Here is an 18,087-nt window from a genome sequence, read left to right as displayed (position 1 = left end):
GTAAGCCGAAGCAGTGGCTTAAGGTATACCCATTACACCACTAGCTTATCCAATACACAGTGTGATGACTCGCTATCAAATATAAGGCCAAACCTCTCTTTTATCTCTTGGCTCTGCCGGATGAACACAGCCTACGGCCAGTCGAAATGTTCACCGACAGTCATATCCAGTCTACCGGAACTATCCCACCACTACCGCATACTCATCTATAGTCGGACGTGCCCTTGTGTACGTGAGAGTAAATGCTGTTCTGCTCTTTGAGCACAAAGGCTCTCAATGTAATATCTGAATCCTACCATCAATCAATACAACTATCAAATATAAACATGTTCGTTTTGGATCCTTCAAAACCACCACCGACGACTCAGAGGGTCGCCTGATCCCGATCTGTCGCACCACAACCGTATCATCCGGCACCTTCTGTGTTGCTGTGACCTTTGCCGTCGTTACCGTTTAGAATCTACCCCCCCCCGCATGAGCCGTCACAGGCGCCTGCGACCACTCATCCGCGTCGCTTGGGTACGGTACTTGCCGCGACTGTTCACACTGGCAATTCAACAGCAACTTAGCAGCTTCAGTGTGACTTGAAGGTCACAGAACACGGAAGACTTATTATAGTGTCGGCAGCACTTGCTCGCAGCAGAGCCTATTTGACCGTCTGTGGTGACTTCCAAGCTCAAATTTGCCTACCAGTATCCCTTCTACCACACTAGCTAAGTATATGTACGTGTCCACAGCTCATCGTGATAGCCAATTTGGTTATCACAGTAGCTTGTGGACGCCTTCCGACAGTCGTCCTCAATGGCCTAAAGAAATTAGCGACGAGCAGTCGTTCTCCATGGCCTAAAGCACTCAGCGGCGAGCAGTGCCAGTGCGCCGCGCTGTCATCGGGGCACTTTCGCCGCTATGAAGAGCAACTATCAGATTTATGTGTTTATTTATAGGGATCAAATAGCGTACTGGCCTCTTAGACGTCTCGCACGTGCATATTGAGCTATCTGTCATAGCTTTTTAATGTGCGAGCACTGTTGTGTTGACTTTTAAGAGCTATTTGTGACATATTGAATAAACGTGCATAACAATAAAGAGCTGTCTAACAACAATACAAAATAATAGACCGGCAGAAGTCTTGAGTTGGGCCAGACTGTATGACGTTCTCTAGGTAAGCCTATCCAACTTCATGAAAATAGCGATGACTGCCGACGAATTCCGTCTAGAATATTTTTTTACATTTTTAGACTCCGCAGAACTGTTCGCTGAATGTTGCTCGTATCGACGCGCCAGCGTCGACGGCTTTAAGTGACGTACGTGTCTGCACAGAAATGGCTACATGTATAATACATGTAGAGGAAACCCGCAGGTAATATATTTTGCGGCAGCCCTGAGTCAATCACGGACAGAATATGATTCATAGCTGCACGGCGCGGCTTGCGGACACAACAACACAAGTAGAACAGCAACCTACACGTTGCTCCTAGAATCTCGAGCTACGATGCGTCATTCGTTGATTTACAGAACGATGGCGATCGAAGTGATGGGGGCAACGTCATCAAATTGAAGCGCGAAGTGCCTCTCGCCCGTTGTCGTACCTGTCTATAGATCTGGCGACGGCGTCATGATTCATGACTCATGAATCGCCCCACTAACACTCGGCAATGCCGGTGATCTTTCTTTTGACCATCAAATCTCCAATGCGCCGCCCAGCAAGCACCCTCAGAACGCGTCGGCCCTACCGTTTACTCTGTCAATGCGCTGGTAAATGCCCGTCAGCCACTTGATTGCATACAGCATCATCGCGTCACTGCTTCTAAATCTGGGATTGTCCCACGCTAGTACATGTACTGTAACTCGGCGGGTAGTCAGCGCTTTGGTTCGGTGGGCGTCACCAGCAGTATACATGTATGCACCTGAGACTGCACTGAAGTTTGCGAACTCGCATCAATGCTTTTAAAATAATGAGAGTGCAATCGACCTCGCCATTGCATCTGCAATAACCACGGCGGAACTGCCCGGCATAGGGCTTTGCTGCCATTCCACTTGCCTTACAAGCGCGCTTTCGGTTGAAGGCACGCTACAGCCGCTGCATTGAGACCAGCCGATGTCCGATACAAACGCCGATATACAGTACATGTATATGGACGACCAGTGACGTCGACGCCAGGGGAGACGAAGGCCGAAGCGCGTCATGAGATCTGCCTGGCTCTGCACCCATACTTTCTTCTAGTAAGGATGCGCCACATCGGTTGCGCGTCAGCAGATCGCGATAAACTCGAGTTCTGCCTAGAAGAATGTCTGCAACATCACAAGGGCAGGTGGCTTCATAGTCGGTGCGAGTGGAAATCGACAGGCCCAGATGCGTTGGCGACAGTGAATCAGCCTTCCCCACTGGAGTATTTCCCTTTTGCAGCTCACCCGCCCGCAAGAAACAAAGGAAAGGAGGCAAAAAGGGCTCCAGACGCAGCAACACGGACGCCACCATTCTCCTAATCTTCTAGACGAAAGCAAACATCACTATGAGCGAGGTTACGGAAAGCCACACAACCACAACGACCACGACGGCGGGAGAGCAAACGGAGACGGTCGTGACGACTACGACAACCACCACAACCACCACTACGACCGAAGAGACAACGTCCGCGTTGGCAGACGCAATGGACAAGCTCTCGTTCATCCCGGAGTTCGGTGGCCAGGGTATCTCCTACTGGACCGAGCTGCAACGGCTCTACACCGCGTCTGAAACCAGCAGTACGCGCGTATTCATCGATAACGCGGCTCAGGCGCTGCTGGAGGAGTCCAGCTCGGATGAGGCCAAGGCCTCCGTCGCCTTCGAGGCGGTCATTGATGTGCACAGCTGGCTGCAGACTCTGGAGGCCGGCGACGCCCCCCCCGGCTTGGCACTGGACCGCGTCTTCTTCAGCATGCCTCTGCTTGCGTTGACGCAGTGCGCTAACTATCTTAACTTCCTTGAGACCGCGGGCGTGACCCACGAAAGCGTGGTAAAGAACTCCGCCACTGCTGTGGGTCACAGCCAGGGTGTGGTGAGCGCTGTCATCTTCTCGGCGGCCAAAACGGCCCAAGAGTTTGCCGAGATCGGCGTCTCCGTGCTGCGCTACATGTTCTGGCAGGGACTGCGCGCGCAGGAGACGTACCAGCACCTGCTGACGCAATACAAGCAGGATGGCAAGAACGTCGAGGACGCCGGTCCGATGCTGGCCGTACGTGGGCTCAAGAAGGAGCACGTTCTCAAGTCCATCGAGGTCGCCAAGCGCCGCACCAAATCACCCGACCTACATCTCTCTCTTATCAACGCATCCGACATGATGAACGTGACGGGCTTCCCAGCAACGCTAACACTGCTGAAGCAAGCCCTTGAGGGTCTGTTCGCCAAGCCGGACGTTAACCAGACCCGCATCCCTCACTCACAGCGGAAACCCACGGGTTCGCTGTCATTCTTGCCGCTCTCGGCTCCATTCCACACACCACTGCTGACCGAGGCCAAGCCAAAGCTGGTGCAGGACGTGCAACGAGTCAAGTGCGTGATTAAGGGCAGTCAACTGCAGGTGCCCGTGTATGCTACCAACGCGAAAGCCACCAACCTCCAGACGGTGGACGACGTGGTCGATGAACTTATTAACATGCAGCTACTGGAGCTGGTGGACTGGACGGCGACGTGGGCAAAGATAGCTGAGCACCACTCGAGCGCCACGCACATTCTGGAGTTCGGCCCCGATCTTGGCGTAGCCAAGCTGAGCGACAAGGCTGCAGAAGGCCTGGGCATCGAATTGGTCATCGCGACTGCCAAGCACCCGGTTATGAGCTCCTCGACGACGTCTGCTCCCCTTGTCGGTCTGCAGCAGTTCATCGATGCTGCACCGACGTTCACGTCCGTTGAGGCTACGTGGGTGGAGAAGTTTGGCCCGCAAGTGACCGAATCGGGCAAGCTGGTCAACAGATTCACGCGCGCGCTGAACAAGCCGCCTATTATGGTGGCCGGTATGACGCCGACCACCAGTTTAGAGGGCATCGACCTTGTTGCGGCCATCCAGAATGCTGGTTTCCACGGTGAACTGGCTGCGGGTGGCCTGGCGCGTCCCAACATCTTCGAGGACGCAGTGAACGAGCTCGTGTCAAAGATCAAACCCGGTCTCGGTATTGCGATTAACATGCTGTACCTGAACGCGAAGCAGTGGGGCTTCCAGTTCCCGATGGTGCTACGTATGCGTCGCAGCGGTGTGCCTATCGAGAGTATCACTATCGGTGCCGGCATTCCGACCAAAGAGCGTGCGCTTGAGATGATGTCGCAGCTGGAGGATGTGGGTATCAAGGTGGTTTGCTTAAAGCCTGGTTCTGTAGACGGCATCCACGCTGTGCTGGAGATTGCTGAGGCCATGCCGAGTATGACTGTGATGCTGCAGTGGACAGGCGGTCGTGCTGGTGGCCACCACAGCTTCGAGGACTTCCACCAGCCGATGGAGGAGACGTACGCGGCCATCCGTCGTGTGTCGAACGTGCTGCTGGTTGTCGGCTCTGGTTTCGGTAACTGGGAGGACTCGAAACAGTACCTCACGGGCGAATGGAGTCTGGCTCGCGGCCACCTGTTCAAGATGCCGGCAGACGGTATCCTCATGGGCTCGCGCGTGATGGTTGCGAAGGAAGCTGCGACTGCACCAGAGGTCAAGAAGCTGCTGGTGGACACACCTGGCATCGAATCGGAGCTGGAGTGGGAAACGAGCTACACGGGCGAGATTGGCGGTGTGATCACGGTCACGTCGGAGCTGGGCGAGCCCATCCACGTCGTGGCGAACCGCTGTACTCTGCTATGGAAGGAGTTCGACGACAAGTACTTCTCCATCCCGCGCGACCAGGTTGAGCTGGCCCTCCGTCTGAACAAGAAGGACATCGTCACGCGTCTGAACGCCGACTACCAGAAGCCGTACTTCGGCTGCAAGCGCAATGTGGAGACCGGCGAGAGTGTTCCCGCTGATCTGGAGGAGATGTCGTATGGTGACGTGTTGACGCGTATGATCGACCTGATGTACGTGGAGGTGGAAGGCAAGCCCCATCGCTGGGTGCATGACACCTTCTTCTCTCGTGTGAGCAAGTTCATCACGCGTACGGAGGAGCGGTTCCGTCGTGAAAGTTCTGGTGACCTGTTCGACCAGTCAGAGCTCAAGACGAACCCGAGAGGAACGGTGACGGCATTTATCACCAAGTATCCCCAGACGGTGTCAACTCTGCTGTCAGTTCCGGACTGTGACTTCTTCCTGGATCTGTGCCGCACTGGTGGCAAGCCCGTGAACTTTGTGCCTGCGATCGACACGGAGTTCAAGACATGGTTCAAGAAGGACTCGCTGTGGTACTCAGAGGACTTGGACGCCGTTCCGGAACGTGATGCCCAGCGTGTCTTCATCCTTCAAGGCCCCGTGGCCGTTCGCTACAGTACCGTCGTGGACGAACCCGTGGCGGATATCCTAAATGGCATTGCCACCGGTTTTGAAAACATTGTGAAGGAAAGCGGCGCGGTTGCTGCTGCCACGGCTGCTTCTGCTAAGCAGACGGTGAACTTCGCTAACGTCGAGGTCACGGAGAGCGAAGGCCGCGTAGAACTGTCAATCTCCGAGGAGGAAAGCACTGTGCCTTCTGCTGACGAGTGGCTGGCTTCTCTTGCCGCGTCCGTGAGCGACAAAGAGTGGCTGAACGCGCTGATCTCGTCGACACACGTCGTAGAGGAGAAGAAGTGGCTCGCGAACCCGGTCCGTCAGCTTCTTGTGCCCCAGGCTGGCCAGAAGTACGTGGTTGATGCTGCTGGTATTCGTGTATTCGACAACTCGATCGACATTTCGGGACCTGTGGTCGAGATCACCAAGAAGGATGCCAGCATCTCAGTTGTTGTGAATGAAGTGCGTCCGGCCGTGACTGGCCTGAAGGCTGGTGTCGTGGCGCTGGAGATGGCTTTCCAGTACCACCCGGAGCTATCCTGCTCCATCCATGCGGAAGGCAGCGGCTTCATCGATAAGGTTAAGGCGTTCTACGCTTGCTTCTGGGTGGCGATTGAGGACAAGGAAGAGGAGTCGTGCAAGGCTGCATGCGAGGAGAGCGTCATGTCTCCTTTCACTGCTGAGTTCTCCATTACGAAGAAGGACGTTGTTGACTACCGTGCTGCTCTGGGCCTGAGTGACGACGAAGAAGGCGCTCCGGCTGACTTCTCGACGATCGTGTCGTGGCGTCCGCTGATCCAGTCGGTGTTCACTAAGGAGGTGAAGGGCAACCTGCTAGATCTGGTGCATCTGAAGCACTCGTACAAGCTGCTGTCGTCGCGCAAGGCTTCGGCCACGTTCCTGCCTGGCGACGATATCGTGAGCACGTCGAACGTCGGCAGTCTGCGCATCATCGACAGCGGCAAGATCGTGCACGGCGTGGCTATCATTTCTCGCAAAACGGTGGACGATCAGATGGTGGAGGTGCTTGAGCCTCTCGTGGAGCTGCACAGCGAGTTCCTGATCCGCGGCACATTTGATGACTTCGAGTCGACGTTTTCAATCGACAAGTCGGCGGACGCGTTCGTGCCCAAGCGCCAAGAGGACGTGGAGATCCTGAAGACAAAGTCGTGGCTGAAGCTAGTAGCTGACGCCTCAGTGAACATCGGCGACCACCTGTCGTTCGAGCTTACGACCAAGAAGCAGTACGCATCGATCGGTTCGTTGAGTTCTGTGGAGGTGTCGGGTACGCTGTTCCGTGACGAAGCGGGCTCGAATGTGGAGCTGGCCACGGTCGAGTTCAAGAGCAATGACGCGAACGAGAGTCCTGTTGTGGCCTTCTTGCGCCAGGTACTGCCTGAGGATGGCAAGGCCAGCGGCATGTTCTCGAACGGTGGCTCACACATGCTGGAGAAGCCGCTGGAGATCAAGGTCCCGACGAGCGCTTTGGCGTACGCCGTGGCATCTCGCGACCTGAACCCGATTCATCGCTCCAAGTACGCGGCGATACTGGGCCACCTGCCCAAGGGCAAGCCGATCATGCATGGTCTGTGGACGGCGACCAAGGTGCGCGATCTGGTGATCCAGAACTTCGGTCTAGGTTTCGACAGCAACGTGGTCGACTACGACGTCAACTTCGACGGCATGGTGTACCCGGGCGACAAGCTGTTCATGCAGGCTCGTCACATTGGCCTCGACAATGGCAAGAAGGTGCTGTCTGCTGAGGTTGTGAACGGCTCCGGTGAGCGCGTCGTGAGCGCGCGCGCTGTCGTCAAGCAGGCGCCGATGGCATTTGTCTTCACTGGCCAGGGCTCTGCTGCTGTGGGTATGGGTATGGACCGCTACCAGGAGTCCTCGGTCGCTCGTGACATTTGGAACCGTGGTGACACTCACCTGCGCAAGACTTTCGGCTTTTCTATCCTGGACATGGTGCGTAAGAACCCCAAGGCCATCATGGTGCACTTCGGCGGTAAGAAGGGCCGCAAGATCCGCGAAAAGTACATGAGCTTGACTTGCGAGGACCCCGTGACTGGCGAGATCGCGCCTTTGCTGCCGGAGATTAACGCTCGTACGCAGAGCTTCAGCTTCTCAGCTCCCGAGGGTCTGCTGTTCGCGACCCAGTTCAGTCAGCCCGCATTAGTGTTGTTGGAGAAGGCTATGTTCTCTGAGATTGAGGCGGCTCAGCTGATTCCGGATGACGCTCACTTCGCTGGACACTCTCTCGGTGAGTACGCCGGTTTGAGCTCGTTTGCTGGAGCTCTGGCTGTCGAGGACGTGGTGGAAGTTGTGTTCCTACGTGGCTTGATCATGCAAAAGGCTGTGAAGCGCGACGCTGAGGGACGTTCCGACTACGGTATGGTGGCCACGAACCCCACGCGCGTTGGTCCTCACCTCACGGAAGAGGTGATGCACAAGATCGTGGACGGCGTTGAAGCTGCTTCGGGTAAGCTGTTGCAGGTTGTGAACTTTAACATTCAGCAGCGCCAGTACGTCGTGGCTGGTGAGAACGTAAACTTGGAGACCCTGTCGCTGGCGCTGTCTGCTTTAAAGACGCTGAAGTTGACTGCTGCTGAGGACATAGAGAAGGTTATTGCCGACTCATTGGCTCAGGCTCGCGCTCGCAAAGAGAAGTGCGAGCAGACTGGACGCCCGTTTACGCTTGCGCGCGGCCAGGCGACAATCCCGCTGGTCGGCATCGACGTGCCGTTCCACTCGCGTGAGCTGCTTGGCGGCGTGCCGTCGTTCCGTGCGCTGCTGCGTACCAAGTTCGACCCGCAAGTGCTGGAGCGCCAGCTGCCGCTCCTGGTGAACCGCTACATCCCGAACCTGGTGGCTACTCCGTTCTCGCTCAAGCGTTCGTACTTTGAGGAGGTCTACGCTGCGACCAAGAGTCCGTATCTAGAGGAGGTTCTGGACCCGATGCAGTGGAAGTTGACGTCGAAGGCTCAGCTCGCGCACTTGCTTGTGGTGGAGCTGTTGGCGTACCAATTCGCATCCCCCGTCCAGTGGATCAAGACGCAGGCGCTGCTGTTCTCGGAGGGCGGTGTTCGTCGCTTTGTGGAGATTGGCCCTGCTCCGACGTTGACGAACATGGCACTGCGTACTCTCCAGGTTGGCGACTTCCCAGACGTGTCGCGTGAGATTCTATGGTACCAGCGTGACCGTGAGGTTGTTCACTTCGAGGAGGAGACGTCCAACATTTCTGCTTCCGAATACGCCCGTGGTCTGGCTGCCGAGACTGCTGCTGAAGCTGCTGCCGCCGCTGCGAAGGTTGCAGCCGAGTCTGCTCCGAAGGTTGAGGAGGCCCCGGCTCCGGCCGCATCGGCACCGGTTGCTGCACCCGTCCAGGTGCAAGCTGCTCCTGCTCCTGCTCCCGCCGCTGCTGCTCCTGCGGCTGCCGACGCTCCGGTGTCCGCTCTCCACGTCCTGCGTATTCTTCTCGCTGTTCGTCTGAACAAGGAGCTGGCTGAAATCAAGGAAGACACGGACGTCAAGACGCTGTGTGCTGGTAAGTCTGCTGTGCAAAACGAGATCCTGGGGGACCTCGAGAAGGAGTTCGGCGGCGGTGTTCCTGAGGGTGCTGGCGAGGTGCCGCTGAAGGAGCTGGCATCCAAGTTCTCTGGCTACAACACGCTTGGCAAGGTGACGAATGGTCTCGTCAACAAGGTGGTGGCGAGCAAGATGCCTGGTGGCTTCACGATGTCGAGTATCAAGGAGTACCTGGGCTCTGAGAAGGGTCTGGGTGCTGGACGCATGGAGAGCGTGTTGGCTCACTCTCTGCTGTTGGCCCCGCAGACTCGTTTCAAGGGCGACGCGGACGCGCGCAAGTGGCTGGACGAGAGTGTGAGCGGCTACGCTTCATTCGCTGGCGTCTCGCTTGACCGTCCGACGATGGCTGCTACGCCCGGTGCAGTGGGCATGTCGTTCAACCCTGCTCCAGTGTCGATCCCGACGGTGACTGACAAGCCGGTGGAGGCCAAGCATGCTCTGCTGGTCATGCTGGCGGCCAAGTTCGGCAAGGCTTTCAGCGAGGTTCCGGAAACTGCGACCATCAAGGAGCTGTCTGCTGGCAAGTCAGCCGTGCAGAACGAGATTGTTGGCGACTTGGAGAAGGAGTTCGGCTCTGGTCCGGATGATGCAGCGGAGATGAAACTGGCTGAGCTGGCCGGCAAGTTCCCCGACTACGCGTCGCCGGGCAAGGTGACGAGCGCTCTGATTGCTAAGATGCTGGCGAGCAAGATGCCTGGTGGTTTCGGTCTGTCTGCCATCAAGGAATACTTGTCTAGTGAACGCTGCCTGCCGAGCAGCCGCATTGAAAGTGTGCTACTTCACGGTCTTACGCAGAACCCGAAGGCGCGTCTGACTGATGACGCGACAGCGAAGCAGTGGCTGGACGGCGTCGTGGATGATTACGCTAAGTACGCTGGCATTGATATCCCGTATCTGTCGAAGCTGGGAGGCATAATGGCTGGTCCGGCGATGGGCCAGCCGGTGATGCAGTCGAGCTCGCTGCCCAGCGACTTCGAAAAGCGCTTAAAGACCATGATCGCGGACCAGATCGACGCGCTCAACTCGTACTTGGGCGAGGACCAGCTGGACTGGCACCGTAAGATCGAGACGGAGGTGGGCATGCGTGAGGAGATGGAGACGTCCGTGTCACAGTGGGTGACGGAGCATGGAGAGTTCTACGGCGCAGGTATTGCCAGCAAGTTTGACGCCAAGAAGGAGCGCCAGTACGACAGCTACTGGAACTGGGCTGTGCAGGACGCCATGGAGCTATACTACCGTACTGCAGCTGCTGCCAAGGGCACGCCCGTGAGCTCGAAGCTGGCTGTGAACGAAGGCCTGAGTACGCACTTTGAAGCTATGAGCCGCTTTATCAACAAGAATGTGGACACCATTACGGATGAGTCGGCCCTTCCGCCGCTCGAGTGGTTCAAGCCGTACCTGTGCAACCGTGCCACGCCTGAGCTGCTGCAGTGCACGCAGTTCTTCGTGTCGCGCGCTGAGGAAGAAAGTAGTCCCGAGCTCGCCCAGGCGGTTCAACTGCTGGTCGAACAGGTGGAAGAGTGGCTGAGCACGAACCCCGTGAACATGCAGATCTTCAAGCCAAAGCAGCCGCAGCTTCGTATTCTCGAAAACGGCAAGCTCGAGTACGATGAGGTGCCTCGCGAAGGTGTGGCTGACTCCATCAACTACGTTGACGAGGTTGCTCGCGGTCTCGAGTATAACGACGCTATCGAGACTGGCAAGGTTGCTGGATCAGACGTCACGGCAGGAATGACCAGTGCCGTCGGATTTGAGTCGACTCTAAACGACAACGGCAGCATGAGCAGTGACGAGCCTGACAGCGATGACGACGACGAATTTGAGGAGGAGGAAGCTGCATTGGGTGACAAGCAGACCAGTAAGACCAAGAAGGTCGCTCCTGCCAAGGGTGCCAAGCTCAACGCCTTGCGTGACTCTCTGCGTAAGCGCGCCAAGCGTGAGTCGGAGAAGTCGCTTGTGGCTCGTTCGTCCTCGCTGCGCTTCGGCTTGAACGAGAATCTCAAGCAGATTGTTCTGCCGCACGTGCACGTCCGTAAGCCGTCCGACGTGGACCCGACCATCCGCCTGTATGACGTTGAGTCGACCTGTGTGCTACTATCGTGCATGCGCGAGATGGCCTCGACGGGTATCTCGTTCGCTGGTAAGGTGGCGTTGCTGACTGGTTGCGGTAAGAACTCCATTGGAGCTGAGATCGTCAAGGCGCTTCTGGAGGGTGGTGCTACGGTGTTCGTGACCACGAGCAGCTTCAGTATGAAGACGACCGGCCTGTTCCGTGAGATCTACGAGCAGCACGGTAGCCGTGGTAGCCGTCTCATCGTACTACCGTTCAACCAGGCATCTAAGGTGGACGTGCAAAGCCTGGTGGCACATATTTACAATGTGCACAAGCTGGATCTGGACTTTGTGATTCCGTTTGCGGCTCTGTCAGAGGTTGGACGTACGATCACGGACATTGACTCGCGTTCGGAGCTGGCACACCGCATCATGCTGACGAACACGGTGCGTCTTCTGGGTGAGGTTGTGACTGCTAAAAAGGCTCGTGATATTACTACTCGTCCAGCTCTCGTGATCCTACCCATGTCGCCGAACCACGGCAACTTCGGTGGAGACGGTTTGTACGCCGAGTCGAAGCTGGGTGTGGAGAGTCTCATGAACAAGTGGTATTCGGAGGGCTGGGATGATCAGCTTTCGATCGTCGGCGCCATTATCGGCTGGACGCGTGGCACGGGCCTCATGTCGGGCAACAACGTGGTTGCTGCCGGTGTCGAGAAGATGGGAATGCGTACGTTCAGTACGACGGAAATGGGCTTCAACCTGAGCGCTCTGATGCACCCGAGCATTGTTGACCGTGCTGCTGAGTCGCCTATCTTCGCGGACCTCACCGGTGGCATGGCTCAGGTGAGCGACCTCAAGGACCAGGTGGATTCTATCCGAGCCGATATCATGAAGAAGTCGAAGCTGCAGGCTTCTATTCATGCTGCACTGGAGAGCGACAAGAAGCTGCTGGCTTTACCTTCGAAGAAGCAGGTGGCCACTCCCAGCTCGAAGACGTTTGCTCCTCGCGCCAACATGTCAAGCTACTACTGCAACTCGTTCCCGAAGCTGTCGGGTGTGGCTGGTCTGTCTGCCTCGAAGAAGCAGGCACTGTTGCGTGGTATGCTGGACCTGCGTCAGGTTGTGGTCGTCACGGGTTTTGGTGAAGTGAGTCCGTGGGGTAACTCGCGCACGCGTTGGGAGATGGAGTCGTACGGCGAGTTCTCACTGGAAGGTTGCATCGAGCTGGCGTGGTTGACCGGCCGCGTCGTGTTCGACAAGGGCAACTGGGTGGACGCAAAGACGAAGGAGATCGTACCGGACCACCAGGTGAAGCCTCGGTACGAGGAGGACATCCTGAAGCACTCGGGTATCCGTATCGTGGAGCCTGAGCTGTTCGATGGCTACGACCCGAAGAACAAGATGGTGCTGCACCAGGTGGCCATCGACAAGAAGATGTCGCCCATTGAGGTGGCTGACCGTGAGGAAGCTCTGCAGTTCCGCAAGGAGCTGGGTAAGGAGAACGTGGACATCTTCCAGAATGCGTCGGGCGCGTGGATGATTCGTCTGCGCAAGGGATCTGTCCTGAACATTCCCCGTGCTCTCAACTTCGACCGCTTTGTGGCTGGTCAGATCCCGACTGGCTGGAGTGCTGAGCGTCTGGGTCTGTCGAAGGACCTGGCCGAGTCGGTGGACCCGATCACGCTGTATGTGCTTGCGGCCACAATGGATACGCTCGTCGCGGCTGGTGTGACGGACCCGTACGAGTTCTACCAGTACGTTCACGTGTCGGAAGTCGGCAACACGTCAGGTGGTGGTATGGGAGGCATGCGTGCGTTCACGCAGATCTACAAGAACCGTGTGCTGGGCAAGCCTGCCCCGAGTGACGCCCTGCAGGAATGCTTCATCAACACGCCTCCTGCTTGGGTGAACATGCTGCTGCTGAGCTCGTCCGGTCCTATTAAGACCCCCGTTGGTGCTTGTGCCACGGCTGCTGAGTCGGTGGACATTGGTACGGAGACGATCAAGAGTGGCAAAGCTCGCATCTGCATCGTTGGTGGCTACGACGACTTTGGTGAGGAGGGTGCTTACGAGTTCGCTCAGATGAAGGCTACTAGTGACTCTGTCAAGGAAACCGGCATGGGCCGTGAGCCCAAGGAAATGTGCCGTCCGTGCTCGACCACGCGTGGTGGCTTCATGGAGAGTCATGGTGCGGGTATGCAGCTGCTGATGGACGCTCAACTTGCTTTGGAAATGGGCTTGCCGATCTATGGTATCGTCGCGCTCACCAACACGGCAACGGACAAGAATGGACGATCCGTGCCGGCTCCTGGCCAGGGCATTCTGACGACGGCCCGTGAGACTTCGTCGGACAACTCGAAGCCGTCACCGCTGCTGGACGTGGAATTCCGTCGCCGCCAGTTCGACGACGAACTCGAAAGTATCGAGAAGTGGTACGCTCGCGAGGAGGCTTTGATCGACGGCGACGAGTCTCGTGTGGCGTTCCTGGATGAGATGAAGGTGCGTAAGGTGCAGTCTGCGCAGTCAATGTGGGGCGACAACTTCTTTTATGGCCGTACGGATATCGCTCCTATTCGTGGTGCGCTGAACGTGTGGAATCTGGACATCGACGATGTCGGTGCTGCTAGCTTCCACGGTACGGGCACCACGGCCAACGACAAGAACGAAAGCGAGGTGACGCACAAGCAGATGGCTCACTTAGGCCGTTCTCCGGGTAACCCACTGCCTGTCATCTGCCAAAAGAACCTGACGGGCCACCCCAAGGGTGCCGCTGCTGCTTGGATGCTCAACGGATTGCTGCAGGTGCTCAATTCGGGCTTGATCCCAGGCAACCGTCAGCTGGACAACACGTGCGAGACCCTGCGCAAGTACGACCAGCTCGTGTACCCGAACCGTAGCTTCCAGACCGTGGGCGTCAAGGCCGTAATGATGAAGAGTTTCGGCTTCGGTCAGGCCGGTGGTGAAGTGCTGTTGGTGCACCCGGACTTTTTGCTGTCTACGTTGCCTGCTGACGAGTTCCAGCACTACTCGGCTCTCCGCGAACAGCGTCTGATCAAGATGAACACGCACACACAGAGCGTGATCACCGGCAAGCATCCGCATATTCAGGTGAAGAACGAGGCGCCGTATTCGTCGGCGCAGGAAAGCAACGTGTATCTGGACCCTACGGCTCGTGCCGAGTACGACGCGACGTCCAAGACGTGGCGTTTTGGAGGCGCGGACTCTTTGACTGCGGAGGAGAACCGCCGTCTGCGTGCTGAGAAGCGCGCGAACAAGGCGAAGGCTGCCGCGGAAGCGGCGTCGTCGAACAAGAAGATCTCGGACGCGCACCAGGCTGACTCGTCCTCGACGCTGTTGACTGCCATCAACCAAGCGGCGACGGACCTGGGCCTGGCGTCCAAGAACATGGGCATGGGCGTCGATGTGGAGCCCGTGGCCACGTTTGAGAACTTGAACGGTCGTGAGGACTTCATCCGCCGCAACTTTACGGACCAGGAGATGGCGTACTGCTACAGCGCGCCTCACCCGGCCGCGAGCTTCGCCGGTCGCTGGGCTGCCAAGGAGGCTGTGATTAAGGCCATTTCCAGCTCGGCACCGACTGAGCCGAACCTGTGGAAGGGTGCTGGCGCTCCACTCCGTGAGATCGAGATCTTCATGACGGCTTCGGGCGCACCGTCGGTGCTGCTGTCTGGCTACCCGCTGCAGGTTTTCAACCGCTTGGGCTTGTCGAAGCTGAGCGTGTCCATCAGCCACTCGGGCGACTTCGCTGTGTCCCAGGCTGTGGCTAACTTCCAGCAGGAGTAAGTGCTCGTGAAGTCTCTATAGTTTTGCATATTACACAGTGCGTACTTCATGCTGTACATTTGAGTTAATGAACTTCAGTGAATACAATTGCATCTTTTTTAAAACTCCTTGTCATCGACTTTGTCTGAATTATTGAAGTTAACTAACTAGCACTTGTGATTGGCTGATTTCAGTTTGAAGAAAGAAGAGGAGCATCAAAAAGAAGAACGCGCCAAGCATAGGTAAAGCTGAAGCACCATGGTGAATGTGTCGCCGCTGCCTATAAACGATGGAGAGAGGCCATCCTCGTGTAGCTCCTCGTTCTCTAGCTTCTCCAACTTGCTAGACGTTGCAGATCCGCTTGGCATCAGTTCATCAGCACGCGTGCAGGTCGCAGGATTCAGTCAGCAGCTTCTTGACTCGCCCCAACGTGACGCGGGTCGAGGCGACCAACTACCGCATCTGATTGAGCAGCGACTGCTCGGCCTCCTGGGCGAGCCGCTGTCGGACACAGACCGCGTCAGTGTCCAACAAATGCCACTGCGCCCCTGTGTCGCAGGGGAGATGGTAGCAGTTCAGGACAGTGACGGCGTGTTGCGCTATGGCAAAGTGCGCGACGAGGAGCTTACCAGCGGCGAAGTCAAAGTGCAAGTGTCCAAGAGTTGCATTAGGTGGTACGCGGTGTCGCAGATCTACTTTTTCCAGTCGGTTCGCAAGAGCGGCAAGAATGTCGACATGTGGATAGAGAACGGGGACGAAGCAGACTCCCCTGTCGGAGTAATTGCGGAGGTGAACACCCTGCTCGCACGAATGAATGTATCACTGAGCTCGAGCTACGAGGATTTGATGACCGAGATCTTGAGACTACAACAACGTACGACACTGGCGGAGAAAGCACGACGAGAGGCGATGAAGCAGGTCAATCTGGCCTTACGGCAGAAGAGAGATGCGGAGAAGGCTCTCGTCTGTGTAGTGTGTCTGGTAAACCCGGTGGATCGCGTATTGATCCCGTGCGGGCACAGCTACTGCTCCACCTGTGTGGAGCGTCTCCACCGAGACTCATGTCCTGTGTGTCGGCTAGAGATTACGGATAGCGCAGCCTTTAGAATCTCATGAGCGTATGTTTTAGGTACATGCTGGGAAATGTAGCCATTCAAGTAGATATTCGTTGCAGTTGCCCCATCAACCCTTTCATTCTCCGATTTGTTTTGTATCGAGCACGTCTCTAATATGACTAGGGACAAGGAAGGGATCGCGCTGTGGCGCGCTGCCAAGAGCTGCAATGCCAAAAAGCTTCAGCAGTTCGTGAGTAAGGAGTCCGATAGCGACATCCAAGCTCTTCTGGATCAGCCGCATCCGGAGAAGGGCACCACCCCGTTGATGGTCGACGGAGACTGTGCGCGCTTTGATTGACTTGGGGGCCGATCTAGATGCTACTGACAAAGGCAAACACCAGAGCACAGCGCTTCATTATGCGGCCTACAAAAACCGCACCGCCCAGTTGGAGTTGCTGCTTGAGGCTGGCGCCGATATATTTGCCCTAAACGGCAAGGGACACACTGCGCTAGACGTGGCGAGACTCCGTGGACGGAAGGAGGCAGCGGCAACTCTGACTTCCCGGCTGCAGGTACATAGCGGCTGGCTGTATCTACGCTCCAAGTCGATGCTGGGGTTCTGGAAGCGGCGCTGGTGCGTCTTGCTGGCCTGCAACTCGAAACGCACGGCGACTGAGCTCTGCCTTTTCCACGGACCGGACAAAGCCCACCCTGAAGCTATTCTCTGGCAGGACAGCATGTCTGATACCACGCATTGCTCGCCAGTTGAGCACGGGAAAGCGAACGGCTTCGAACTGAACACGCGTGTGATTTACCAGAAACTCTTCGCTCGACACTACAGCCGGTACAAATCGTCAGGTCGAACGCACGTCCACAAGGCAAACATGCAGCCCCGCGAGTACGTCTTCGCATGTGACACTGAATCAGGGAGAGATGCATGGATGAGGGCACTGGGGAGTCGACAGCGTGGAGGGGAGTGCTCCAGTACAACGGTTAGCTCCACGTATGTGGGTTCTCCACGCAGATCGAGCATCGGCTCTCGTGCTACCGCACCAGTCGAAGACCACAGCAGCTCTGCTTTATCCATCCAAGCATCCAAATTGGGGTCATTGGCAACCCCTGCACCAACCCAACCCGTGACCCGTGCAACAGCACCAACGTTTGTCGAAGACGACGACGGCTATATCTGGGGCGATGCACCCGGGTCTCGAGCCACATCCACGCCGGAAGTGTATCCACTAGCGACGGTGATCACTATTAGTGGTGACCCTAATGAGCCACAGGAGACCGATGCATTGTCTGTACGGAGAACCAACGGGACTCGGTCTGTATCCCGTGCGGCCACGTCGCAGGTTGCTACGACTGTATGCGAGCTGTAACGCAGGAAAACTCGTCGTGTCCAGTGTGTCGCGCTCATGTGGATGGCGTCGTTCGGATCCAGGATTGAGCACCGGAATGCATTTTTGTAACTGTGAGTTTTTAACCTTTGAATATTCAGATTGCGTTGATAAGTTCGAAGTGTCTTCTGATTTTCATGCGGATACAGTAAACCTAATGGGTTCACCTTTTGCAGCTACTTAGAAGTTTGGGTGCAATCACTTGCCAAAACGTCGGCCACTATCAACTTGCGCCTGCACTTCGGCCATGCTGGGTCTACTGTGGGGAGAGGAATGGAGCGTCTGGAGAGCCTCTAAGAAAGCTCGTCTGGACAAATTGAAAGAAGTACTGCGATTAGAATTGCAGCCTAACATGGTCGTGAATCGCAAGCATCCGGTGAGGGGACTTACGCCACTTATGGCTGCCACTAGGGCCAAGAACACTACCAGCGTCGCAGAGTGTGTTCGTGTCTTGATATCTTACGGCGCGGATGTCAACACCGTAGACAACACTAAACACAGGAACACAGCGCTGCATTACGCGGCTTGCAACAACAAAGCAGCTGCTATCGGCATTCTGCTGGATGCCGACGCCGACGCATTCGCTCGAAACGCCGACGGATTCACAGCTTTGGATCTGGCCTGGATGAACCACCGACGAGAAGCAGCAAGGGTGTTGATGAAGCGCATCCAATTTCAGACTGGATGGCTGAACATATCCACTAAAGTCGCAATACCTCGATGGAAACGGTGTTGGTGCGTTGTGTTAGCTCGCGAACCGGAGTACACGTC

The 18,087-nt window shown here is 56.5% G+C and overlaps 2 protein-coding genes across 2 annotated transcripts; both read left to right on the top strand.

Annotated features, from left to right (window-relative positions):
* Positions 1 to 2,513: 2,513 nt before the first annotated feature.
* PITG_18025 (fatty acid synthase subunit alpha, putative) lies at positions 2,514 to 14,970 on the top strand (the record flags this gene model as incomplete). Its single annotated transcript, XM_002997909.1, has 1 exon — positions 2,514 to 14,970. One exon carries the CDS (start codon positions 2,514 to 2,516, stop codon positions 14,883 to 14,885), a length of 12,372 nt encoding a protein of 4,123 aa, XP_002997955.1.
* A 26-nt stretch (positions 14,971 to 14,996) lies between these two features.
* Positions 14,997 to 17,416, top strand: PITG_18024 (uncharacterized protein; the record flags this gene model as incomplete). The annotated part of the gene is made up of 3 exons (XM_002997908.1): positions 14,997 to 15,845; positions 16,110 to 16,260; positions 16,295 to 17,416. The coding sequence occupies 3 exons, from the start codon at positions 15,429 to 15,431 to the stop codon at positions 17,296 to 17,298; spliced, it is 1,572 nt and encodes a 523-aa protein (XP_002997954.1).
* Between the last annotated feature and the right edge of the window lie 671 nt (positions 17,417 to 18,087).

Source organism: Phytophthora infestans, genomic scaffold, assembly GCF_000142945.1.
Source record: "Phytophthora infestans T30-4 supercont1.65 genomic scaffold, whole genome shotgun sequence".
NCBI classification, from domain to species: domain Eukaryota; phylum Oomycota; class Peronosporomycetes; order Peronosporales; family Peronosporaceae; genus Phytophthora; species Phytophthora infestans.
This window is presented reverse-complemented; position numbering and strand designations above follow the sequence as displayed.